The 27,080-nt window shown below is 42.9% G+C and overlaps 1 protein-coding gene across 1 annotated transcript in view; it reads right to left on the minus strand.

The window, feature by feature from the left end:
- The window catches only part of LOC112432436 (protein NLRC3), a 3,307,575-nt gene that overhangs the window by 2,050,188 nt on the left and 1,230,307 nt on the right, over positions 1-27,080 (minus strand). The window contains exons 27-30 of the mRNA XM_076881152.1: positions 24,184-24,360; positions 18,552-18,731; positions 17,043-17,216; positions 6,521-6,697 (exon numbers count right to left, since the gene is read on the minus strand). Of these exons, the coding sequence (XP_076737267.1) occupies positions 6,521-6,697; positions 17,043-17,216; positions 18,552-18,731; positions 24,184-24,360 (708 nt within the window). The remainder of the gene's footprint in view (positions 1-6,520; positions 6,698-17,042; positions 17,217-18,551; positions 18,732-24,183; positions 24,361-27,080) is intronic.

The following is a 27,080-nucleotide window of genomic DNA, read 5'->3' on the forward strand; positions in this document are numbered from 1 at the left end:
AGTCGGCTCTCTGTCTCGTGCACAGCTGACTGTTGTCTGAATGAAAGTATTTTTGTACTTTGTGTAATCTGTTGGGTCTTTGAGCCCTTTTTAAACAGCATATGAGCCATATGTATGTGTGTATATGAAAGGTTGTTTGTAAGACATCAAACTGTTGCTTATTCTAGAGCTGCTGCTGTGCCTGATTGGTCTACTCGCTCGAAACTGAAGGTTGACTTGATTCTTTTGGTTTTTTACATTTTGTCAATAAACCAACTTCTTTATGATTTGAACGGCGTCTCTGACGTGTCACAGGCCTGTCAGCTTTCTTGGTGATTGGTATAGATTTGAGCTTCGTGCTCTGGCTGTTGTTGGGTTTTCCTCTTTCATATTAAAGCTTTTGTCCTACATTTGGCTCTAAAGTCTAATTCTAATCCCAGCACTGTGTCTGGGTGTGTGATGCTTGTTTTCCTGCTCTTTCTCATGAAACAGTCACAACATTCTCAGTCCAACTTTCACTCTTTGCTGCGTTTGCTGCAGCTGCAGTGAACATGGTGCCGTTTGCCTTTAAGAAAGTTGTGCACAAAGGCTTTTTCTCTAGCAGACAGCTGTGTGGCTAAAAGTCAGATCATTTTTTACCACCTCAGTCACACTGGACTGAAACAAGAGTGAAACTAGGAAGAATCAGAGTTTGTCCAGTGACTGCACTGATTTTCTTCATATTCACAAACTGATTCTAAGTAGTTGCATCAGCTAATCACCCGGACACTGAGCGTCCAACACGCTCCCTGAAGGGAAACGATTACATCCTCCAAACAATCACAATCTGTCTCTGAACGACTGGAATTATTCTCTGATTTGTCAATAACTGGAGTTTATCAATGCAGACACGTTGCCAACATGATGAAGTCAGTCTGAGTCGCATCTCTTTGGCTAACTTAACTCAAGTGGTTGCCGACTATTCTGGTTCTATTCCCATATAACAGCAGGGCTGCTGAGCACCTCTGTCACTCTGCACTTATGTTCCCAGTTCTCTTTTGTGGAGGAATTTTCCAGGAATTCCTGGGACCAGCTTTCCATGAGAGACCCGATCAGGAGCGACTGTCCTGGACACTCCCAGCATCACAGGGACTCACAAACCCGTCTACCACAGTGAGAAGACTGATGGTCACAGGCCCACATGTAGCTTTAGATCACACGTGTGCACTTCCTGTGGTCACTGCTGTAACTCTAGTCTCACCGAGGGGCCAGTGGTTGGTGAGGCAGCAGCAGCTGAAGTCATGTGACTAATGGCTCTCAGCTTCTGTCCTCCTATTCGCCGGTGTCCTTCACCTGTCACACCTGGTCAAGAAAGAGTGAGAATGTTCAGAGCTTTAATGGAAAAGAATATTATTACATATAAAAGGCCTCTAACAAGTATTGTAGTGTTAATCAGGATGAAGTCCATCATGAACACTTCAGAGTGCTTCAGACAGTCGGTGTTTCATCCACAGAGCCTCCAGTCTGCATATCAAAGTATCCTGAGGAATGACAGTGAAGCCCGAGTTCCCCTCATTACATTCATGTGTGTGACTGTGAGGAAAAGGTGATTGTATGAACGTGTGTGAGCGAGTGAATGAGGCTTGTATCAGAGTGGAGATAATGTCAGCGGCACAAGCTGGACGCTGCAGGTGTCACATGTGAATCTGTGCATCAGTGTCTGCACCTTTGTGGAGGTGAAGCTCAGGAGGTTTGGATTTGTTCAAAGCTCTGTCTGCTCCATCTTTCTTTCCCTCAGGCCTCTCCAGATCAGGAAGGAGGTCCTGTTCTCATTCTCCCTCCTGGATTTCTGGATCCAGGGAAGGATCAAAGTCTCTCAGCCCAGCATCAGAGCTTCTGGCTGGGGGAGGACTGGAAGTTTCAGCTGGAGGCTGAGAGCCTGGATCTGCCATCTGAGTCACAATTCAAATATTCTCAGTAATCTCAAAAAGCAACAGAAAGGTGCCATTTTCATGAGCAGTGGGTTATCCAGCAGTTTGATTCATGTCAGCAGCATTTAGTTTGTAACTGCTGACTCACCTCTGGCTGTGTCCTGCTCTCAGGGTCACAGTGGACACTGTACCTTTGACCGAAGCTGCAAAGACAGTCAGCAGGGGTCTGGATGCATTCAGCACCACGTCCTTGTTGGGCAGACACCTTCAGTGACAGGACAGACAGTCCAAAGTAAGGAGACGTGGGACACAGTGAAGACACAGAAACAGAAACCAGAACTATAATCACAAAACAAACTCAGAAACATAAAGAGTGAATCAGCTGATTCAGTGTTTGTGACAAAAACATGGATCCTGGTTAATAACTTTTATTTGTTTGTTTCTGTATTATTTTGTGTATCGTTCTTATGAGCTGTTGTTTTGTCAGTGAAATATTATTTCATTGTTTTAAGCTTTTTGTTGACTTTGAAGTGCTTAAGTTGATATTTTTGAACATTTAATTTGTTCGATTATTGTCGAGTCGATAAAACTGTCAAACGCACAGCTGCTTCCAGCACGGCCGGAGGAGAGGTGGCCGAGCAGACGCACAACACACACAGCTCACAGGTTTGCATTTCTAGATATTGCAGATGTTGCAGAAATTGAGAGTAAAGAACTCAGAGATCCAGCGCTGTCTCCTGCCCCTTATTTATACACCACAACACAACGACAGGCGTAACTCACACAAACGGGTAACATGAGGCTCAGATGCTTTGGACGTGTTCACATATACTGGACACAGAATGATGAAGATGGAGCTGCAGGAAGGAGGAAAAGAGGAAAAACACAGAAAAGATTCACAGATGTGGTGAAAAAGGACACGACAGCTTCTGTTTGTTAGTTTGGTTTTTCTTTATTTGGTAAAGATTCAGAAATAAAGAGAAGATCACATGTTTGAATATTATATTAACGTTCTGTAATTACAACAAGTTGTAAAATCTTTCCAGAGTGAGACAGAGACTGTGCAGAGACTGTAGAAGGACAGAGCAGCAGCAGAGCAGTCCAGATACACTGATGATCCTCTGTCAGATCCAGAGGGACACACAGGGCTGATGCTGGACTCTACATTGTGTCTGACAGTGGAGCTGTTCTCAGAGCAGTTCACTCTGCAGCACTGACAGTCATCTGCACTTCATTCCTCTGTCAGTCACTGCTGGATGAAGCTCTCCTCTCCACCTCCCAGTAACATGGCCCAGTCAGAGCGTCTCTACACACAAGCTGCTGCTGCTTCAACCTCTCTGGATCATCAGGACACAGCTGCTCCTCTCTCAGCACACACACCGTCCTGTTTACCATCATAACCTCCACCTGCAGAGAGAAGGAGGAAGAGCAGAGGAGATAAACGAGTGTTTCCAGAGACTCTTCATCAGCTGTCAGTCAGTGATGCAGCACATCCAGTATAAAGAGCAGCAGGGACGTCAGTGCTGGGACTGTACTAGGACTCATTGTTGCTTCACTTTTTCTAATCTTTGGATTTTTATTGAAGTTGCTGAAAATGTTTTTCCCTCCTAGTTTGAGTTTGGACTTTCATTCATTAGAAGAACCTTGGTGTGTCCACTCTGAGCTCTGTAGGAACCCCAACAACAAGCCCAACAATCCAGATGGACGGTTCCAGCTGTTAACTGGAGGAATTCCATCCAAACATCTGCTCTCACTAAATTCTTCCTCACCTACAGACTGTGTTCTTCACTGCTTTAAACTTGGAAATCAATGCAGTAATTGGTCTGCGTGCTGCTTTGTTCAGAGAGCTGATTGGCTGTTGACAGTGTTTGATCAGAGCGTGTCAGCCGTTACTATGGTGACCATAAAGGTGAGAAACAGGAAGTGTTTGTGTCCAATCCTGAAGCCTGTCACCGTTCTCCTCTCACAGCTTCACTGAGAAGCTGCAGCTTTACAGGAAACACTGGATCTTTGTTTCATACTGACTGTGTTTAGTACAATACTGCTGACAGCACCACCCACTCACTCCATCACTCTACTGACCCCAGAGTCTCCAGTCTGTAGTCTGGACTCTTCTTAAGATCAGACAGCTGCTTCACATCTGGATACTTCAGGTTGTTTTCCCACAGCTCCAGCTCTCTCAGATGGGAGGGGTTGGACTTCAGTGCTGCTGCCAGATAATCACAGCTGATCTTTGACAAACCACAGTTCATCAATCTGTATAAAGAATGAAAGATGTAAGTTTATTAGACAAAGTGCTTGAAATCATTCAGTGTTTCATCATCTGTTCAGAGCTGAAGAAGGTTCAGAATGTAGAAGTTTAGAAAATGGAAACTCCAAACAGCTGAAGCCAACAGGAAGCAGCTTCAAACAGGAAACTGTGCAGAGTTTCAGACTATATGTCCTGATGCAGCCAGTTGGATTTTGGAGATTTGAATCTCTGTTCTGTGACTAAGTCCTTGAATCATTTCTTCCAGTTGGTCCAACAAGACAGACTAAGTATTGGACATGTGTTGTGGCTCCATCAGGGGAGCTTCTAAATGTGATGTGATGGCCCCTCTGGGTCTGTCAGGTCACAGCACTGAAGAGAGCTCAAACTGGGCACACAGTTGTTCCAGTCTGGACCAAAGACTCTATACTGGGACTGAGGGACTGCTTTGACTGCACCCACTGGGACTTTTGAAAGGCTCATGTTCTCACTTAGATCATCGATTTCTACTGACATTTCTTTCTGGGAAAAATGGGGATTACTTTGGAAACAGGAAGTATTTTCCCCAATAAGCAGCCCTGGATTAGTAAATCACTCCAACATGTTCTCAGGCAGAAGAAGCTGTCTTGTTATGAGGGAGAGAAGAAAAAGATTGAGGCACAGAAACCTGTTGAAAGAGAGATAAAGCAGCTAAAATCAGGTGTAAAAGTAAAGCAGAGGATGAGCTGAATAAAGGACACTCAAGGCTGGCTTGGAAAGGAATGAAGTCCATGGTGGGGATGCAGAACAAGGAGCAAAGATGAATGTGATGCTGAATCAGCAGAAGACTTGGACTCATTTGATTCCAGCTTTGATATCATTGATTTCAATGAAGAGCTTTGTGATTGTAGCAAAGGGCTGGTAGCTCTGAGAGTCCCACTGATGAGGTGTTTGTGTGGAAATCTCTTAGTGGGACCAAAGAGAGAAAAAGCCCTGGTCCTGATGCTGTGGGAGGGAAATGATTGAAGTGTGCTGTGAGGAACTGACTGGGAGATTTTCACACATTTTCCAGTCCTCCTGGGAACAACAGGAAGTTCCCAGCATATGGAAACAAAGGTTAAGTGTCCTATGGCACTCAGTGATGATGGTGCTGTGGCCCCACCACCTCCACCTCTTTGTAAAGGAACTAACTGTAATCTGAAGCTTCAAATGGAACTAAGACTTCCTCCACTAGGTGGCAGTGTCTGATGAGAAAGTGTTAGTGGAGCTGGCCTGGAGTCAGAAACAGGAAGATGCAGGATTTGGGCTGAAATGGGCAAAAGTGGTTAGCACTAGTGCCTTAGAGCAAGAAGGTTGTAGGTTGAAGCTTGTTGGTCAGCTGGGCCTTTCTGTGGAGGTTGGATGTTCTCCCACAGTCCAATGAAATGCTGCTTAGGTTCATTGGTGCTTCTAAATTGGCTGTAGGTGTGGATGTGAGGGAGTGCTTCTCTGTCGCTCTCTGTTGGCCCTGTGATGGACTGCTCACCTGTGCAGGTGGACCACGCCTCTTGCCCTATGACAGCTAGGGCACAGGCTGCAGCCCTGTGAGCCTAAGCTGAATAAACAGTTAGCAAAAATGATCCATAGATGGCCTGAAATCCCCCAGTTAGCAGTTTGGTAGATAGCTATGACATGCTAATCCCATCCAGCAGCTGTATTCTACCTGTAAGCTGATCCCTGCTGAGCCAAAGCACTTTTTCATATACAAATTACAACCTTTAATAGAAACCTATTGGTCAGCATCTTATTAGCCTGCTGTTAGCTTCATTCCACAGAAAACTGAGAGAAACTAACAGAGTTGATAAAGAATAAAGAGAAATGTGCTGATTTAAAGCCTTTGAAGTGCTTCAGAGGATCTCTGTCCACTTCTGTCCACTCATTCATTCATGTAAGCTTTCTAATGCAGCTTTGATCTTCACAGTCTGCTTGATGAAACTCATTCTAACCCTGAATGTCAGAGTGTTCCTCCTTCTCTTTCCCATCATTCATGCTGGCAGTGGAGGAGATTTGGATGTTGGACTGTGTTTTGGATGATGTGTGTATGTTTGTGTTGGACTGCTGTCTGTAAAGCAAACGCACATTTTGCTTTGGATTTCAGTGTCAGACAGACTTTAAGGTGGAACGAAGAGTTTGAGAGTTTCACAGTGAATTTTCCAGTGGAGGATTTTTCTTCTTCTTTGAAGGTTTGAAATGTGAACATTGTTCTGCTGCAGTCAATGGACTAAACCAGAGAAGAAGAAAACAGACTTTACCATGAAGATCCTCAGTGTGGATCAGTATAATATCAGCCTGATGTCTGCAGTTTAGTGTCAGCACAACTTTCACATCATATTCATCTCAGCACAACTAAAACATGCTGACTGACCCCAGAGTTTCAAGTTTACATCCTGGACTCTCCAGGAAACCACACAGATGCTTCACTCCTGGATCCTGCAGGTTGTTGTTGTAACTCAGGTCCAGCTCTCTCAGATGGGAGGGGTTGGACTTCAGTGCTGCTGCCAGATAATCACAGCTGATCTCTGACAAACCACAGCCCACCAATCTGTATAAAGAATGAAAGATGTAAGTTTATTAGACAAAGTGCTTGAAATCATTCAGTGTTTCATCATCTGTTCAGAGCTGAAGAAGGTTCAGAATGTAGAAGTTTAGAAAATGGAAACTCCAAACAGCTGAAGCCAACAGGAAGCAGCTTCAAACAAACACAACAAGAGAAAAAACTCTGAATGTTTCACATTAAAGTCGAACATTTCTCATAAAAACAGGACAAAGACTTGAAAAAGTCGTGTTTTTCCTTCCAGGAACCACATGGCTTCACTTTTAAAGGTGAAGTGTGACAGAAATGGACATATTTGAAGTCCAACACCTTTTTCCAGTCACATTATTAAAGCAGACAAACTACAAGCTCATTTTCATTCCAACAAGTCATCTTCTGACCTGGACTAACAACACTGGTCTCTATGTGCAGCTGGCTGTGAGACCAGTGCTCAGGGAGCGTCTACAAAGTGCAACACTGAAAGAACATCACACACTCATTTGCTTCCAGCACTTTCACACAAACATCTACTGTCATTATTGTCACCAAACTCTGTGGATCCTTTATTGCAAATTCAAATGGGATCAAATGGTCAGACAAAAGAGGCTTATGAGGAAATATGATGAAATGTTGTGTATTAGCAGCAACTTATTGAATCATTTTCCTCAGAAACCAAACAAAATGATTGACAAACATGTTTTTACAAACTCAGTGTTGGACTTGGATCAGCAGGATAAGCTGATGTTTAAAGGCATTTGAGTCTCGCTGTATGAGAGTCCAGTTCTTACTCAATATTTATGGATGATGTTCTTTCAGTGTTGCACTTTGTAGACGCTCCCTGAGCCTCACAGCCAGCTGCACATGGACCAGCTGACATTACCCAGCATTAGAGGCGGCTGTAAAAAATTCATGTTCCCATTTAAATGGTTTTAATTTGAATAAAACGATGTTGATTCATTCAATCCTGAATCGATGTTTAATATAAATGTATTTTGCCAGAATCTCAGGTTAAAGCTCACAAACTATTTCAACAAGCAGCAAACAGCTAAAACAGTAAATGAGAGCAGCTAAACACACAAAGATGGAAACACAGAGCGTGGATCGTTCACTCGACGGCACGTACACGGACACGCCGTCGGGGCTGAAAGTGGACAGCTCACAGATCCTGAAGCTGCAGGTTTCATCTGTCTCCAACCAAAACTGAGTGAAGCAGCAGCAAAAGAAGATCCAAACTCTGCTTCACGTTTGATCAATATGCTCATGAATTCTCTCTGACTTTGGCTGTTCCTGCCTGCACAGCTCTCTCTCTCTCAGTGTACTCCAAGAACAGCTTCAAACATCTGTTTCTGCATCATTCACTGTTTATTAGCCACCAGTCTGCTGTTGTGTTCAGTGCTGTCGGCCTCTGACAGTAAAGCCTCATTTCTGCTGTTCCATGGAAACTTTTTAAAATGATGACAGATTACAAACTCTCAGCTGTGTCTGTAATCAAACCTCTGTAACTTTGCTTCACTTCAGCAGCATCAGCTCATGTTCACATGTTGCTTCATGGTTTGCTTCAGTTTTTGATCGACTGCAGAATATTTTGAAGGTTATCTGCTATAAAAAGCCAGAAGAGGAAAATCTGCTTCATGTGTTTCTGTTTGATCCTCAGTGACTTTGACACAAAGGCCTCTGCTGTGATGATCACACCTCTGATCAAGTCTCACAGTGTCACAACTGATAAATGATCAGAGTTAGAATATTTCTGACTGTCTGCTGTGTGCCGTGACCTTTGACCTGCTAAAGACAGTCAGCTGTGGATTATTCATTGTTGTGTCTGATACTTAGAACTGTGAGGAAGAAGCTACACAGTTAATCAGGGTCCCCTCTCTCTGAATCAGGAAAGGTGGGCAGGCCGCGTGTGGGCCGCGGGCCATACGTTGAGCATCACTGTTTGAAATGTGAACATTGTTCTGCTGCAGTCAATGGACTAAACCAGAGAAGAAGAAAACAGACTTTACCATGAAGATCCTCAGTGTGGATCAGTATAATATCAGCCTGATGTCTGCAGTTTAGTGTCAGCACAACTTTCACATCATATTCATCTCAGCACAACTAAAACATGCTGACTGACCTCAGAGTTTCAAGTTTACATCCTGGACTCTCCAGGAAACCACACAGATGCTTCACTCCTGGATCCTGCAGCTTGTCGTTGTAGAACAGGTCCAGCTGTCTCAGATGGGAGGGGTTGGACTTCAGTGCTGCTGCCAGATAATCACAGCTGATCTCTGACAAACCACAGTCCCACAATCTGTATAAAGAATGAAAGATGTAAGTTTATTAGACAAAGTGCTTGAAATCATTCAGTGTTTCATCATCTGTTCAGAGCTGAAGAAGGTTCAGAATGTAGAAGTTTAGAAAATGGAAACTCCAAACAGCTGAAGCCAACAGGAAGCAGCTTCAAACAAACACAACAAGAGAAAAAACTCTGAATGTTTCACATTAAAGTCATACATTTCTCATAAAAACAGGACAAAGACTTGAAAAAGTCGTGTTTTTCCTTCCAGGAACCACATGGCTTCACTTTTAAAGGTGAAGTGTGAAAGAAATGGACATATTTGAAGTCCAACACCTTTTTCCAGTCACATTATTAAAGCAGACAAACTGATGATGACATCTCTGGGGTCTGATTAATAGAAAAAAAATGTCTTTGAGACCTTTTGTAACTGACAAACTCTTCATCTGCTAACAACACTGAGTTGAATCTCCATGGCTGATAGTTGGAGCAGGCATCAGGAATACACATTGAAAAAACAAGAGGAGAAATCACCAGAGTCTTATAATCACATTCTGTAACTAAAGGGAGACGTTTTTCTATACAAATATATGTTTTATGGACATTAGAAAAAAAAAAGAGTATTGACGTGAAGCAGGATTATGAAATCTCCATACATCAGCCAGCCCATAATTATCAAGAAAGCTCTGAATGACGCATGCTGAGTTTGGACTAAGTGTACTTTTGTGTGAACTGTGGTCCATAGCAGATAATGAGCAGTTTAGGTCTCCCTCAAAGATGATATTGTGTGATGACATATTGGGGAGCCGCGCAAAGACATTAGTGAAAAATCTGTGATCGTCCCAATTAGAGGCGTAGATATTTGCTAAGATCAAAGGAAAACCATAAACTATATTTTCTGCACTTAAAATCCTGTAATTTTCTCATAAATCGACAGTGCGCCTTATGGATGAATTCTGGTTGTGCTTACTGACCTCGAACCGATTTTATGTGCTACACGGCGCTCAGAAACCTTTCAAAAGATGTTTTGGTACGACTTTGCTCAGCTACGAGGCCGCACCGCTTGATGGATTGTTGGAGCATTACAGCTACGAGGAGCCTCGCGGAGTGATACGTACTCTGCTTCAACGTAATATTACTGTATTGAGTGTGTATAAGGACCATAAATGGCACCTGTAAGAGACACGGTTACAAAGAGGGTTTCAAACTCCAGGCTGTCAGTCACGCAGTAGAACCTGGGAACAGAGCAGCTGCTTGTTATTATGCTCAGCGTCTGTTTACATTTTGACTGCACGATTGTGAGCTTTTTGTTATGCACAAAAACAACATTGTTTTCTTTTATTTATGGAGCATTATTATTTAATAAATGCTGATCATTTATTTCTGAGTAATTGTTTCATGTACATCTACGCTGTATGTTAATAAATGTGCCTGTGTGAGATTTGGGACACAGCTTTGACTAAGAACTCTCTTTTTGTTCGTACTTTCTGGCTTCAAAAATATCGAGATATATATCGTATATCGCCATCCAGCTAAAGAATATCGAGATATGAACTTTGGGTCATATCGCCCAGTCGTAATATTGCAATAGGTTGTCCGTTAAACTCAAGCGGGGCTTGGGCCCTGGCACGGCGTAGCCACACAATCCTGGTAGTAGTGACGCTCGGCTATGACGGCGTGCAGGTTACCAGCTGGCTTTCTCAGGATAGGGCTCCTGTGTGAGCGGTCGACAATAACGTCTTTATCCATACCCAGCACTTCACGTAGTAGCACGGATACGGCCGTGGAGGAGCTCGAGTCCAGGCCCTCTGGGATCCCTATGATGTGGATGTTAGCTCTCCGCTTCCTGCCTTCATCACATTTATCCTTCAGGTCAGACAGCTCCTCCTTCATACTCTCTACTGTAGACTGCAGGGTGGTCACCTTATCGCTCCACATTGACAGCCCATCCTCAGCTTCTTTCACTCTAACCTTTACTCCATCAACTTCGCCGCACGTCGCCGCCATGCTGTTAGCGATCTCATTTCTCAGTCCTTGCACGTCAGCCCTTATATTGTCAAAATCTTCTTTCAATGCATTTCTGAGTTCTTCTTTTAACAGCGTACTAATGTCCTCTTTAATGGATTGAAGAAGCTCCAGTTTTAGAGCAGTAGGATCCACATCACGCGCGTCTGTTGAGTCTGCTCTTCAGCGGCCGTAGAGCTGGACGCTGCCCTTTGGCCATCATCGATACTCTCGCCCGAGATCGCACCGGGGCTAAAATATTCACCTGCTCAGCTGTTTTTGATCAGTTTGAGCCTGTGTGGTTTGATCAGGTGGAGGAACGATGTGATGCTATAAAGACATCATCTTGTCCAAATGAAGTTGTTCCAACACGTGTTTAAAAAGATTTTAAAGGTTGTCGGTTCCGACATCTTAGCGATTTTTAACAGCAGTCTTAGTTCAGGTGTTGTACAGCCTGTTTTAAACATGCTGTTGTACAGCCTGTACTAAAAACCTGATCTGGATCCTCTGTCCGCTCAAACTTCAGGCCTATTTCAAAGCTTCCCTTCCTGTCGAAGATTTTGTAAAAGATTATATTTGTTCAGCTGCAATCTGTTGTAAAGGTTTCAGTCTGGTTTTAAAGCTCTTCACAGCACTGAAACTGCACTTTGGAAAGTTCTTAATGATCTTTTATCAGCCACTGATCAGGAGACTCCGCTGTGCTTTTGGATCTGACCGCTGCCTTGACCACAGCATCTTGACCTCACCATTGGAGCATGGCGGCATCAAGGGCGCTCTATTAGACTGGTTCAGCTCTTTTATTAAATCGCATTATTACATTTGGGGCTTATATTTGACGGCAATTTGAAAAACAGCTGAGCTCAGTTGTACAGCGGTCTTTCTTCAAACTGAGGCTTTTATCTAAGGTGAGATCATTTCTATCTTTTAAAAACCTTGAACGGGCGATCCACGTTTTCATGACGTCCCAGCTGGATTATTGTAACTCCTTATATGTTGGAGTTAGTGGGACCTGCCTGGCAAGACTGCAGCTGGTCCAGAAAGCTGCAGCTCGTCTTCTGACACAAGCTCAAAGACATTTATCGTCCCAACAACCACATATACGCTGGTCCCTCGCTGTAACACAGTTCACCTTTGGCGGCCTCGCTGTTTCACTGATCTTTTTTGTGCAATTTTGCATGTTTTTGTTTTTTACAGCGCATTGTGTTCTGCGTCCTGATTGGCTGTAGACCATTGTCAGCCAATCTCGTGCCGTGTCTCCTGTACAGTACAGAATGTGTTCAAATTTACAGCAGTGTGACTCTGCAGTGCTGCACTGTATGTTTGTACGTTTTGTCCCAACAAACAACAATGATGACGAGACGTTTTGCACCTGTGGTAGCAGCCAAAGGCAGAGGAAGATGCTGACCATCATAGTTTCAACAAGGAGGCAAAAAGGTTGTAACTGTCCACAACAAGAACATCGTAAGGATGGAGTCAGCTTTGGCTTTGTGGCTCAGTGACCGCAGGAAAAAGAACATCGTGCTGGACACCAACATTATCTGCAGAAAAACTCAAAAGCTTTATGAAACTTTACCTGACAGCGAGGAGCCCAGGCCATGGACGAGTGCTCCTCACACAGAAGCTCATTTAATGCCAGCAAAGGCTGATTTGACACGTTTCAGAAACACTTTGCTTTCACTCTTTAATAATGAACTTATTTTTCTATGAAGGTTTGAACTTTGTTTAAACAAGAGAGAAAAGTGTGAAAATGTTCATGCCTGTCTGAGAAAAGTGTAGAAAGTGTGCAGTGAGGGTTTAACTGCCTTAAAACTTCTATAATACTTGTAAAACATAAAGCTGCTACTTCATTCTGAGACTTATTTTTAGAACGTAACTCGATAAACCAGCGACCGCAGTACTGTATTGTGTTTATTTTGAAAACTCTCAACAGGATCTTCAGATTTATTTTGAAAGCTTTATCTGGAAAACACAAACACATAAGCAGGAAACAAAGAGCGTGATATGAAACGATAGACGTTTTCATATGGTCATCATATATACATCGTTCTATCGAACAGCCCCAGCTCCTGCTGTCAGTCTCTGTAAATCTGCTCTGAAAACACATTTGTATTCACTGGCTTTTAATACAGCATGAGAGTTATTTGATATTTGATGTGTGATATTAATATTAGGAGTTATTTTAATAGTTATTTTGGATTCTTGTACAGCACTGTGGTCAACGCTGCTGCTGTAATTAATGTGCTATAAACACATAAACAATCTGCAGTTAAACATCCAAAACTAAAGATGTGATCGCTGCCTTTAGAAAATGTGCTGATGCACAAGATATCAGCTCCATTAAGGTGGAATGTGGCCGTGTTAGAAACATGTTGGAAGAAGTTTGAAGCTGAAACTGTGAAGCTGAGAGTGAAAGAGCTCCAGCGTCTGTCACAGGAAACTTTCTTATTTCCACACTGATGAAAGCATCAAGCTTTGATTTCCTGCTGCTTTTATTGAGTCACCCTGTGAAACTGAGCCACAGCTGAACCAGCATCCCTGTACAGCAGACACTTACAGCGCTTGGCTGCTTCCATTGGACCCTCTGCACAGAGCTTCAGTTTCCTCTTCTGGTCCCAAAGTGCAGAACAACAAGGTTTCAAACAGCTTCGTTCCAGCAGCATCAGCCACAGACATGCAGAGAGAATCCTTTGGTTGTGTTGTGTGTTTGCATATCTGCTGTCTGTGTTGCTTTGTGAGGATGGATCATCTCCTGCAGCTCCAGATAAACAAGCTGGACCTGAACCTGGTAGCTTCACTTAGAAGACACTTGTGACGGGAACGTGTGAGAAGTTTTGTGCAGACAAGTTTGGATTTAGAGTGTGGGACGAGCTCTCCACAGTCTTTGTGGATATCCACATTCTGCATACTGCCTGTGAGAAGCTGCAGACATTTGTCCTCCAAATCCACTGAGCAGCTGTTCGTGGTGGTATTAGCTTCATGTGTGCGTGTTAGCATGAAGCCTCGGTCACACTCTGCTGTGGACACGATCACGGACAGCTGGACGCCTGATGGACGAGTCGTCCGTCCTGTTAAACTTCTTTGAGCATGAGAATAGCATAAGAAGCTCAGTGGACACTGTTCAGTGTTTTAACTCTCGCTTTCTGATGGGTTTAGATTTTATTATTGTCATTTGTATTAGGAAATATTTAACCATATATTCTTAGAGGTGTATAATCAATTGTGTAGTGATACGATGTGTGATCTTTAGCAGGCTGCAGGGGCTTGGTGTGTATTCCACACTAGAATGCACACCCACATCCTGGGAGCACGAGAGAGGTCGTACCTTCTCTTATTGTTTTATGGCAGGATTAACGTAGCTACGTCTGTTCTAGTCTAAGTGCTTTTTGTTTAGATGAACTGCTGGACTTCCTCACCATGTTATCTAGGGTGAACCATCTAGGGTGAAGGGGGGGTCTACCCTCTTCCTGACCAAGGATGTTATATGACCCTTTGATCAGCAGTACCACACACACACACACACACACACACACACACACACACACACACACACACACACACACACACACACACACACACACACACACAGTATTCTTTGTTCACATGTATACCTATGTGAGATGCTATATGTTAATGACCCTATGCATATTCATGTAACCACAATAAAAGGAGTGCTATGGGGAGCCTGGCTGAGAGTCTGATGGTGGTCAAGTGGTGGAACGACGCTTGGCTCCAGCCAGGTCTCCCTCATGCATGAGTAAACCAGAGAACTTTGGTGCCTTGTGTCTTGCTTTTTGCTGCGTAGCAGATTGTCCTTAACGTTCCAGTGGATAGGTTCAAACTACAAACCTATCACTTTCACTTCAGCTTCACCAACAACAGCACAAGCAGAGCAGCCCACTGCCTGCATGGCTGGGACAGCGCCCCCTGGTGACTGTAAACCACTACAACATGTAGACGGCCGTCTGCAGGCTGGATGTAGCACCACCGCAGAGACGTGCTGCAGCTCTGTTTAGTTACCCAGCTGACAGCAGAGGCTGTAGTTTACTGTTACCAACATGGAAAACTGAAGCTTCACCAGCTGGAGCTACAGAGCTGGAGAACAAAGGAGACTGAGAGGCCAGAATGATGTGGGAGGAAACATCAAGAGCCTGTTTGAAAGGAGACACATGTGGATGCTGTGCCAGTCTGTGGTCTGTCAGAAGTCAGCTGAGTCACACTGCAAGAAGCTGCAGAATCTCAGAGGAGGAGATTTGGAAGTGTTTGTGGGACAAACTGGACTCAAAGAAAGAAGATGTTTGTGAAGTCTTTGGTGGAGGTGAGCAGTGTGAAGCAGAACACATGCAGATGAATCAGGAGGTCAGCATCAGTGTCTCCTTGTGGTGGACGGTAAAAGAATCAGAGCCAACGCTCCCGTCCACCCTCGGCATGAAGCAGTGCTGTTTCTGAAACAGGAGGACAAGTCCAGAGAAGACAGAGGAAGCAAAGATGAGGGTGGGACAGGACAGCAGGACTTCCTTCACACCTGCAGCTCCATCACACTGCTGTAGCTCCTCTTCATCACACATGTACCTGCAGCCTGTCTTCAAGTCCAGGAGTCACCTCCACACAGTGTAGAAGCCTCCTGTGCAGACCATGGAGTCCAGCCTCTGTCAGGGAAGTCGGCACTAAAGCCTGAAAGACTTCAATCTGTCTCTGCTCCACCCAAGAAAGACCAGCACCGTACTTGTTGTGCATTCAAGGAGGGAACATCAGCGCTGCATCGTGGGAACAACACCGCAGGAACAAAGACACAGCACGGCCGATGAAGGACGAGGACAAAGGAAAGGTGAGTGAGAAGACCCCGGTGGTGTGGACGGACCTGCAGGGGCTCCAAGACTGAGGAGCAGAGACGTCCATGTACCAGCTGAGGATGCTGCAGTGATCCAGGGAGCTCGGTCCAATCTGAGGCCGTGTGAACTACGTGGACCACAGTTTCTTCACAGACTTCAGCCACGTGAACATCTGGAGATCCAACAGTGCACGAGCTGTGAGCCATCAGCTGTTTCTCTCATCAGCTGCTGTAATGAGAGCTGCTGGAATCATCTCGAGCAGCAGGAAATCACTGATGTTGTTTCTAACCAAAGATATGGGACTGAGCTCCGCTGAGCTCCTTCTACTTTCATCCAGATAGAAACTGCTACAGTCTGCCGATTATTGCTTTGCCTCCATCACACGAGCTCTTTATCCTGTTCTTCACTCTCATTGGTTCTTTGTCTGCTTGTTTTTACAACAGTAGTCTTCTGATTGGTCAAAGAAGACAATCAGCTGTGACTAAATGTAGCTCCTACAGCAGTGATGGGAATAACTACTGAAGCTAATCCAGTATCAAAGCTCAGGAATCAGCAGCTCCCACCTCGTTTTCTTTCAACAACTATTTTTAGCTGCTGTGTTTTTGTCTTTCTGCAGACCTCAGACATCCTGCTGCTCTGGACAACTTTTTCATTCTTTTTTATCATTATTTTGCTTTTCTTTTATTATTATGTTATATGTATTAATATGTGAAACACTTATTCTTTGTGTTTTTGCTTTGCTCCTGTCAAACTGCTTTAATAAAATCTGCTGCAGTCTAAACTGTGGACGTTCCCTTTTTAAGCCTTTGTGAAACAATAAAGGTTTAAATCTGAGTATTCATCTATGTTAGTGTTTAATGGGTCTGATAGGTTGCTTTGGCCTTTCCCAGTAATATCTTCCCTTGCAGTCTGTGGTCCAGGCTTCTAAAACCATCCCAGGTTAACAAGAACTACAATCTAGAGGAGAGCTGCCATAACAGGTGTGACTGATGAGATCTGACCTGCAAGGTTACTCAGGTTTGTTTGTATCAGGACAAGCAGGGAAGACACCTGGACGTCAAAGTAGTTAGAGCTGGGCGAGTGTCCTCACCCACATCGGCTTCACAACTCTGCATCATCTACTGAGTAAGACTCAGAGCATCAGAGATTAGAAGGTCTACAAAGAGCTGAACCAGACTTCCTGTATAAAGGTTTTAGTTCCACAGATCGACAGTGTCAGCACAACTAAAACGCGGAGACTGACCTCAGAGTTTCAATTTGATGTTGTGGATTCTCCAGAAGAACACACAGCTGCTTCACTCCTGAATCCTGAAGCTTGTGGTAGCTCAGCTCCACCTCTCTGGGATACGAAGGGTTGAGCTTCAGCACTGCTTCCAGATAATCACAGCTGATCTCTGACAAATCACAGCGCTCCAATCTGTATAGAGAATGAAAGATGTAAGTTTATTAGACAAAGTGCTTGAAATCATTCAGTGTTTCATCATCTGTTCAGAGCTGAAGAAGGTTCAGAATGTAGAAGTTTAGAAAATGGAAACTCCAAACAGCTGAAGCCAACAGGAAGCAGCTTCAAACAAACACAACAAGAGAAAAAACTCTGAATGTTTCACATTAAAGTCGTACATTTCTAACAAGAGTGTTTTAAAGACAGCGTCACTGATGATCATCTTCTGCCCAGTAAAACTTTTTCCACATGTGAGTGTTAATGATGCACAAAGACTGTGAGTGCAAAGAGGGAGCGAGGAGGATGACAGAGAGATGGTACAGGAGCATCAAGAACCCGGCGAGGAAATGAGCAGAAGGACTTTGGAGCCTGTTGGATTGAAGCTTTGACAGAGACGTGTTTGACTGGACACCACCAGGACAGACTTTTAATCCCAGGATTTGGATGAGCTTTCTGTCTTTATGGTCACAAATGATGCTGTAACTCTGTGACTGTCCTGGAACTGTCAGCAGTGTGGTTACGTCCTTTTGACCTGAGTTTCCACAGCTCTTATAACAGCAGTGTACATTCAGACTGAGACACGCTTCAGTCTGTATGGACCTGTTTCTGTAGCTGCCACCATCATTCTACATGTTTGTACATCAGCTTATCAAATACTGTCTGCTGTCTTCATTTATTACTCTTCACCTGCTTCAGTCTCACTGTGTGGGCGGAGCTGCCTGAGCCCCGCCCACACAGACACAGCTCCTCTCTGGAGCTAAACGTCTGCTTCATCTCCGCCTCTTTTCTTCGTCCTCCACCTCTCTTTTCTCTTCTTCAGTGTTCTGCAGCCACAGAGCCTCACAGCCGTTAGCACGCCCATAACTGAGCAGCTAGCATTACCCAGCATGCCGTGCAGCAGTGTCAGTTTGTAAATGTGCAAGAATTGCTGCTCCAAACTGTTTCACAGAGTGCTGTGTGCCGTGACCTTTGACCTGCTAAAGACAGTCAGCTGTGGATTATTCATTGTTGTGTCTGATACTTAGAACTGTGAGGAAGAAGCTACACAGTTAATCAGGGTCCCCTCTCTCTGAATCAGGAAAGGTGGGCAGGCCGCGTGTGGGCCGCGGGCCATACGTTGAGTATCACTGTTTGAAATGTGAACATTGTTCTGCTGCAGTCAATGGACTAAACCAGAGAAGAACAAAACAGACTTTACCATGAAGATCCTCAGTGTGGATCAGTATAATATCAGCCTGATGTCTGCAGTTTAGTGTCAGCACAACTTTCACATCATATTCATCTCAGCACAACTAAAACATGCTGACTGACCTCAGAGTTTCAAATCGACATCGTGGATTCTCCCGAAAATCACACAGATGCTTCACTCCTGAACCCTTCAGGTTGCTGTAGGTTCCACTCAGGTCCACCTCTGTGGGAAACGAGGGGTTGGACTTCAGTGCTGCTGCCAGATAATCAAGGCCAATATCTGACAAACCACACCAGCTCAATCTGTATAAAGAATGAAAGATGTAAGTTTATTAGACAAAGTGCTTGAAATCATTCAGTGTTTCATCATCTGTTCAGAGCTGAAGAAGGTTCAGAATGTAGAAGTTTAGAAAATGGAAACTCCAAACAGCTGAAGCCAACAGGAAGCAGCTTCAAACAAACACAACAAGAGAAAAAACTCTGAATGTTTCACATTAAAGTCGTACATTTCTCATAAAAACAGGACGAAGACTTGAAAAAGTCGTGTTTTTCCTTCCAGGAACCACATGGCTTCACTTTTAAAGGTGAAGTGTGACAGAAATGGACATATTGAAATCAATGATATCAAAGCTGGAATCAAATGAGTCCAAGTCTTCTGCTGATTCAGCATCACATTCATCTTTGCTCCTTGTTCTGCATCCCCACCATAAATATAAAGAGGTAAAACTCACATTTTCCAAAATCCTCTTTAAGCTTCGACAATAAAGGAAGATAGTTTTATACAAGTCTTTGTGGTTTTCTTGTCACCCAGATGCCCGAGTACTTAAACTTGTTATAGCTGGGTTTAAAAGGGGCTAAAATACACAAAACTCCCCAGTTGTCGTACAGATAGACTTTGCCTCGCTCTTCCCAAAATTCACTTTATATCCAGAAATTGTCCCAAATTCCTTAAGTATGCATTAAGGTGACCTTGACGCTCTTAAAGGCGCCTATAAATAAAACGTATTATTATTATTATTATTGTAAGTCTATCCAAAAGTTTGCGGAGGCTGTTCGATGGGTTGGAAATAAATAAAATCATGTCGTCGGCATAAAGAGAGACTTCATGTTCGATACCCCCTCGATGTTTTCCCTCAACACCAACACATTGTCTCAGAGCAACAGCTAGCGGTTCAATGGCAAAAAGGAGACAGAGGGCATCCCTGTCCTGGGGGGCAGATTATTGTTAGTCCGGACGGCTGTTAGAGGGGAGCAATACAATACTTTTATCCAAGATACAAAATTAAAGACACATTTTTTAAGCGTATAGAAAAAATCCCATCTCACCCGATCCAACGCCTTTTCTGTGTCAAGCCAAATGACAGTTTCCAATGTATCACCTTTAACATGGGTATAAATGATATTTAATAGAGCTCTAATGTTCAACAAAGAGTGCCTAATAAAGCCCGTCTGGTGAAATAATGGAGGACAAATACTTGTGTAAGCGACGGGCCAACACTTGAGCCAGGATCTTGGTGTCTGTGTTGAACAAAGATATTAAACGACATGAACGACAATCTAAATGGTCTTTTTCCTGTTTTACAATTAAACACATCACTGCTTGATGCATTGTTGGAGGCAACGACTGTGAGAGGAAGGATTCTTCAAAAGTTGATTTTAACAGTGAATTCAGTCGGTCAGAAAACTTTATGAAAAAATCAGATGGATACCCGTCGGGGCAGCAGATTTTCCAGACTGCATGCTCCGTACGGCCGTTTCAATTCCAACATTAGAGACAGGTTCCTCCAGACTAGCGATCGCATCTTCTCCCAAGGAGGGAATATCAAACACCTTATTGAAATCATTGTAGATCTCAAGGATAGTTGGTTAGCTGTTCTTAGTCGTAGCTGGTGAGCTGATAACTCGCCTGTTTTTTCTCCATGTCCATAAGCATAGCTGCAACTTTGACTCAGCCTGTTTTGTAGATATGAGATTGTATTCAGTTTGTCATTGTAACCGCTGTGTATATAATACAGGCTCAGGAGAGTGGCTGCACACAGCATGTAGTTTAGTGTCACGGTCACAGTGGCTGACCGTATGGAGAGTGTGTGGAGGACTCAGGCGCAGACACTGGCGCAGACATGAAACTGAGTTTTGAACGAAAAGCGAGCCTTTATTTCGGCTGAAGACATCAAACAAGGCAGAATCACAGTGAAGAGAACTAAACTGGGGAACTAATACTATAATAAATCATGAAGACACAGAAAGCTATGGCTAAGAATACAAAAGACTGGGCATGAAAATATGGAGGGTGGGAACACAGATGACGCGACACAGAGACTAAATACACATGAGGGATGATCAAGTTCCAAACATTAAAACTGTCAAAGCTGCAGGGGGGATTGGCTGTTCCAAACCTGAAATATTATTTCTGGGCAGCTCAGATGAGACCCCTGACTGTATGGGTGCGGGATTTGTCTGAAACTCAGTGGCTAAACATTGAGAAGACAATGTGCGAAAGATCATTGGAATCCCTGCTTTGTTCTAACATTTCAATTAAAAATGTGCATATGGGGGAACAGACGAGGGTCACACTAAAGATTTGGCGTAGAATCAAACAATCATTTGGTCTTCCAAAAGAAATTTCAATTCTATCAAGCCTCTCCTCCCTGCAGGGTTTTTCTCCTATTGTGGAAGACTCTGGCTTCAGAGCATGGTCACATAGCAGGCTTCATCAACTTTGTCATGTTGTGAGGAATGGGCACCTGAGCTCATTTGAACAGTTGAGGCCAGTTTCGGCTTCCTTCTTCTGACTTTTTTAGATTTCTGCAGCTAAGAAGCTTTTTGACAAAACATAAAGAATGGAGGCAAGTTTTGGAGCCCTCACCCATTGAGGAAATATTTCTAAAAACATTTCAAAGTAATTCCTCCCCAAAATTAATCACTCATTTTTATAACGCATTTATGAGTTTCAATACAAATGCAACTTTGGATATTAAGGCAAGGTGGGAAGCTGAGACTGGCACTCAAATCTCAGAGGACACCTGGGAAGAGGTGTTCGGTGAAGCCCATCTGGTGACTAATTCTGGGCTGTGGAGAGAATTTAAATGGAAGGTGGTCATGAGATATTTTAGAACCCCAGAGATAATGGCCAAAATGAAGCCTACAAATCCTGACACCTGCTGGCGAAATTGTGGCACTTCTTTAGGAACCCACTCACATATATTCTGGTCATGCCCAAAAATCTGCTCACTTTGGAATGACATATTTAAAGTTCTCAGTACAGTTTTCCAACAACCATTAACAAAGACCAACAGTTAGCCATTTTAGGAGTCTTACCAAATGGTTTTGTGGGAAACAATAAAAAGTATCTCTTAAGAATCTTGCTTACAGCAGCACTAAAGTGTATCACTATTAAATGGCTGAATCTTGACCCACCTTCATATAATATGTGGATTGATAAAGCAAGAGAAATTTACCAGATGGAGGAAATAACATCTGCTCTGCGGATTCAGAGAGAATTGTTTACTGAGCGTTGGCGACCCATACATGCTTTACTGTTTCAATAATTTAGCATAGGTCTGTTTCGTTTTGTCCATTTACGGCTAAGTTTGTCACATGTTATTTAATATTACATAAAGATTTTGTTTTCTTTTTGTTTTTGTTGTTGTCTGTTTGTTTGCTTGCTTGCTTGGGTTTTGTTTTGCTTCCCAGTTTTGTTTTGTGCTTCCTAATTGCAGTTCTTATTTTAATCTACATTTCTGCATTGCAGTTCCTGTAACTGTCCTACTTGTGAACATTGACAAGCACAAGTTGCAATGTTGTAAATTATAATAAAAATTGAGTTAAAAAAAAAAGAACATTAAAGTCGTACATGTCTCATAAAAACAGGACAAAGACTTGAAAAAGTCGTGTTTTTCCTTCCAGGAACCACATGGCTTCACTTTTAAAGGTGAAGTGTGACAGAAATGGACATATTTGAAGTCCAACACCTTTTTCCAGTCACATTATTAAAGCAGACAAACTACAAGCTCATTTTCATTCCAACAAGTCATCTTCTGACCTGGACTAACAACACTGGTCTCTATGTGCAGCTGGCTGTGAGACCAGTGCTCAGGGAGCGTCTACAAAGTGCAACACTGAAAGAACATCACACACTCATTTGCTTCCAGCACTTTCACACAAACATCTACTGTCATTATTGTCACCAAACTCTGTGGATCCTTTATTGCAAATTCAAATGGGATCAAATGGTCAGACAAAAGAGGGTTATGAGGAAATATGATGAAATGTTGTGTATTAGCAGCAAGTTATTGAATCTTTTTCCTCAGAAACCAAACAAAATGATTGACAAACATGTTTTTACAAACTCAGTGTTGGACTTGGATCAGCAGGATAAGCTGATGTTTAAAGGCATTTGAGTCTCGCTGTATGAGAGTCCAGTTCTTACTCAATATTTATGGATGATGTTCTTTCAGTGTTGCACTTTGTAGACGCTCCCTGAGCCTCACAGCCAGCTGCACATGGACCAGCTGACATTACCCAGCATTAGAGGCGGCTGTAAAAAATTCATGTTCCCATTTAAATGGTTTTAATTCAAATAAAACGATGTTGATTCATTCAATCCTGAATCGATGTTTAATATAAATGTATTTTGCCAGAATCTCAGGTTAAAGCTCACAAACTATTTCAACAAGCAGCAAACAGATAAAACAGTAAATGAGAGCAGCTAAACACACAAAGATGGAAACAGAGCGTGGATCGTTCACTCGACGGCACGTACACGGACACGCCGTCGGGGCTGAAAGTGGACAGCTCACAGATCCTGAAGCTGCAGGTTTCATCTGTCTCCAACCAAAACTGAGTGAAGCAGCAGCAAAAGAAGATCCAAACTCTGCTTCACGTTTGATAAATATGCTCATGAATTCTCTCTGACTTTGGCTGTTCCTGCCTGCACAGCTCTCTCTCTCTCAGTGTACTCCAAGAACAGCTTCAAACATCTGTTTCTGCATCATTCACTGTTTATTAGCCACCAGTCTGCTGTTGTGTTCAGTGCTGTCGGCCTCTGACAGTAAAGCCTCATTTCTGCTGTTCCATGGAAACTTTTTAAAATGATGACAGATTACAAACTCTCAGCTGTGTCTGTAATCAAACCTCTGTAACTTTGCTTCACTTCAGCAGCATCAGCTCATGTTCACATGTTGCTTCATGGTTTGCTTCAGTTTTTGATCGACTGCAGAATATTTTGAAGGTTATCTGCTATAAAAAGCCAGAAGAGGAAAATCTGCTTCATGTGTTTCTGTTTGATCCTCAGTGACTTTGACACAAAGGCCTCTGCTGTGATGATCACACCTCTGATCAAGTCTCACAGTGTCACAACTGATAAATGATCAGAGTTAGAATATTTCTGACTGTCTGCTGTGTGCCGTGACCTTTGACCTGCTAAAGACAGTCAGCTGTGGATTATTCATTGTTGTGTCTGATACTTAGAACTGTGAGGAAGAAGCTACACAGTTAATCAGGGTCCCCTCTCTCTGAATCAGGAAAGGTGGGCAGGCCGCGTGTGGGCCGCGGGCCATACATTGAGTATCACTGTTTGAAATGTGAACATTGTTCTGCTGCAGTCAATGGACTAAACCAGAGAAGAACAAAACAGACTTTACCATGAAGATCCTCAGTGTGGATCAGTATAACATCAGCCTGATGTCTGCAGTTTAGTGTCAGCACAACTTTCACATCATATTCATCTCAGCACAACTAAAACATGCTGACTGACCTCAGAGTTTCAAGTTTACATCCTGGACTCTCCAGGAAACCACACAGATGCTTCACTCCTGGATCCTGCAGCTTGTTGTTGGAGCTCAGGTCCAGCTGTCTCAGATGGGAGGGGTTGGACTTCAGTGCTGCTGCCAGATAATCACAGCTGATCTCTGACAAACCACAGCTCTTCAATCTGTATAAAGAATGAAAGATGTAAGTTTATTAGACAAAGTGCTTGAAATCATTCAGTGTTTCATCATCTGTTCAGAGCTGAAGAAGGTTCAGAATGTAGAAGTTTAGAAAATGGAAACTCCAAACAGCTGAAGCCAACAGGAAGCAGCTTCAAACAAACACAACAAGAGAAAAAACTCTGAATGTTTCACATTAAAGTCGTACATTTCTAACAAGAGTATTTTAAAGACAGAGTCACTGATGATCATCTTCTGCCCAGTAAAACTTTGGTTTTCCACATGTGAGTGTTAATGATGCACAAAGACTGTGAGTGCAAAGAGGGAGCGAGGAGGATGACAGAGAGATGGTACAGGAGCATCAAGAACATTAAAGTCTGGCGATTAAATGCCTCACTCCTACATGACAGCCAGTTTTGTGAGTTCATACATACTGAACTGAGCCTTTAACTCTCTGGGATTGCACCAAGGCATACATTAGAGGTTGCATAATATCATTTGCAAGTGCCAGGAAAAAAAGAAAAGAGGCTAGGCGGTGTGAATTGGAGGCCAAAATAAAACACTTAGAGCAACAACACAAAAAAGCACAGACAGCCAATTTGCTTTCCGATCTTAAAATGTTACGTAGTGAGCGTAATAGTTTAATAAACGAGAAAATTGAGGGCAATTCATTAAACAAAAGTACTATGAACAGGGTAGTAGGGCTAGTAGATTGCTGGCAATAAGACTCAGGAAACAGCAAACTTGTAATATGGTCCAAAAGTTGAAGTCAGATCAAACCCTGATTACTAAACCAAATCAAATTGCAAGTTGCTTTGTCAATTTTTTCGAGTCATTATATAAAAATTCAGATACATGTAAAGATAACAATACACTATCTGATTTCTTAGAAAAGATCAATTTAAAAACACTGCCAGAGTCTGTAGCAAAGGAGTTAGATGAACCAATTTGAGAACAAGAAATTTCACAGGTGATTTCAAACCTTAAAACTAAAAACAGTCCTGGCCCTGATGGTTTTATTAACAAATTCTATAAAAAACTTAAGGACAAAGTCGCACCCTTATTACTGAAAGCTTACCACTGCGCTCTGGAGACTGGGACTATGGCGCCGTCCTGGAACGATGCTACAACTGTCGTAATCCATAAAGAGGGCAAGGACCCCACAAACTGTCAATCATACAGGCCAATCTCATTACTTAATAATGATTTGCGCATTCTCACCACGATTTTAGCCAAAAGAGTTAGTAAAATTATTACACAGGTTATAAATCCAGATCAAACGGGGTTCATTGCAGGAAGGCACCATGGGGACAATGTTCGTAGATTGTTGAACTTAATGTCCTTGTACAAGACCAAACAAGAAGAAACAATGATTCTGTCTCTTGATGCGCAAAAAGCATTCGACAGGGTTTCCTGGCAGTACTTGGGCCAAACACTTGAAAGATTCAAATTTGGGCCAAACTTAATTAAGTGGATACAGATTCTTTATTCCAACCCAATGGCGGCTGTACGGGTAAATGGAACAATATCAGCCAGATTTCCACTGGAACGTGGGCGTAGACAAGGATGCTCACTGTCGCCCCTGCTGTTCGATATAAGTATTGAGCCTCTGGCGCAGTTGATTAGAGAAGAACATGAAATTCAGGGCCTTTCAATTAATGGAGAACAGCATAAATTGTCCATCTATGCAGACGATGTACTTTTATACATTTCAAATCCTGCAGTCAGTTTACCTCATTTAAGAGAAATTATTACGGTTCCCTCTCTGGTTACAAAATTAATATTGACAAAACATTGGCAATGGATATAGGAGGAAACATTTCACAAACATTCAAGGAGCGATGTGGCTTTAAATGGCCAAACGAAGGTATCAAGTATTTAGGAATTCAAATTCCTCACTCATTATCAGACTTGTTTAAAATAAATTATGAAGTTATAGCTGCAAAAATAAAAAAAGACTTAGAGCGATGGACAGTCCTGCCTCTGTCTTTCTTGGGTCGGATCGAGAGTATACGTATGAATGTATTGCCAAGACTTCTAGACCTTTTTCAAATGCTGCCTATTAACATTCCCAACTCTACATTTGATAATTTAGATAAACTTTTTTCCAAATTTATATGGCAAGGCAAACGCCCAAGGATCAAGTTCCAAACATTAAAACTGTCAAAGCTGCAGGGGGGATTGGCTGTTCCAAACCTGAAATATTATTTCTGGGCAGCTCATGAGACCCCTGACTGTATGGGTGCGGGATTTGTCTGAAACTCAGTGGCTAAACATTGAGAAGACAATGTGCGAAAGATCATTGGAATCCCTGCTTTGTTCTAACATTTCAATTAAAAATGTGCATATGGGGGAACGGACGAGGGTCACACTAAAGATTTGGCGTAGAATCAAACAATCATTTGGTCTTCCAAAAGAAATTTCATTGTTATCAAGGCTCTCCTCCCTGCAGGGTTTTTCTCCTATTGTGGAAGACTCTGGCTTCAGAGCATGGTCAAATAGCGGGCTTCATAAACTTTGTCATGTTGTGAGGAATGGGCACCTGAGCTCATTTGAACAGTTGAGGTCAGTTTCGGCTTCCTTCTTCTGACTTTTTTAGATTTCTGCAGCTAAGAAGCTTTTTGACAAAACATAAAGAATGGAGGCAAGTTTTGGAGCCCTCACCCATTGAGGAAATATTTCTAAAAACATTTCAAAGTAATTCCTCCCCAAAATTAATCACTCA

The sequence above is a fragment of the Maylandia zebra genome, unplaced genomic scaffold, assembly GCF_041146795.1.
Source record: "Maylandia zebra isolate NMK-2024a unplaced genomic scaffold, Mzebra_GT3a scaffold03, whole genome shotgun sequence".
Lineage (NCBI taxonomy): Eukaryota > Metazoa > Chordata > Actinopteri > Cichliformes > Cichlidae > Maylandia > Maylandia zebra.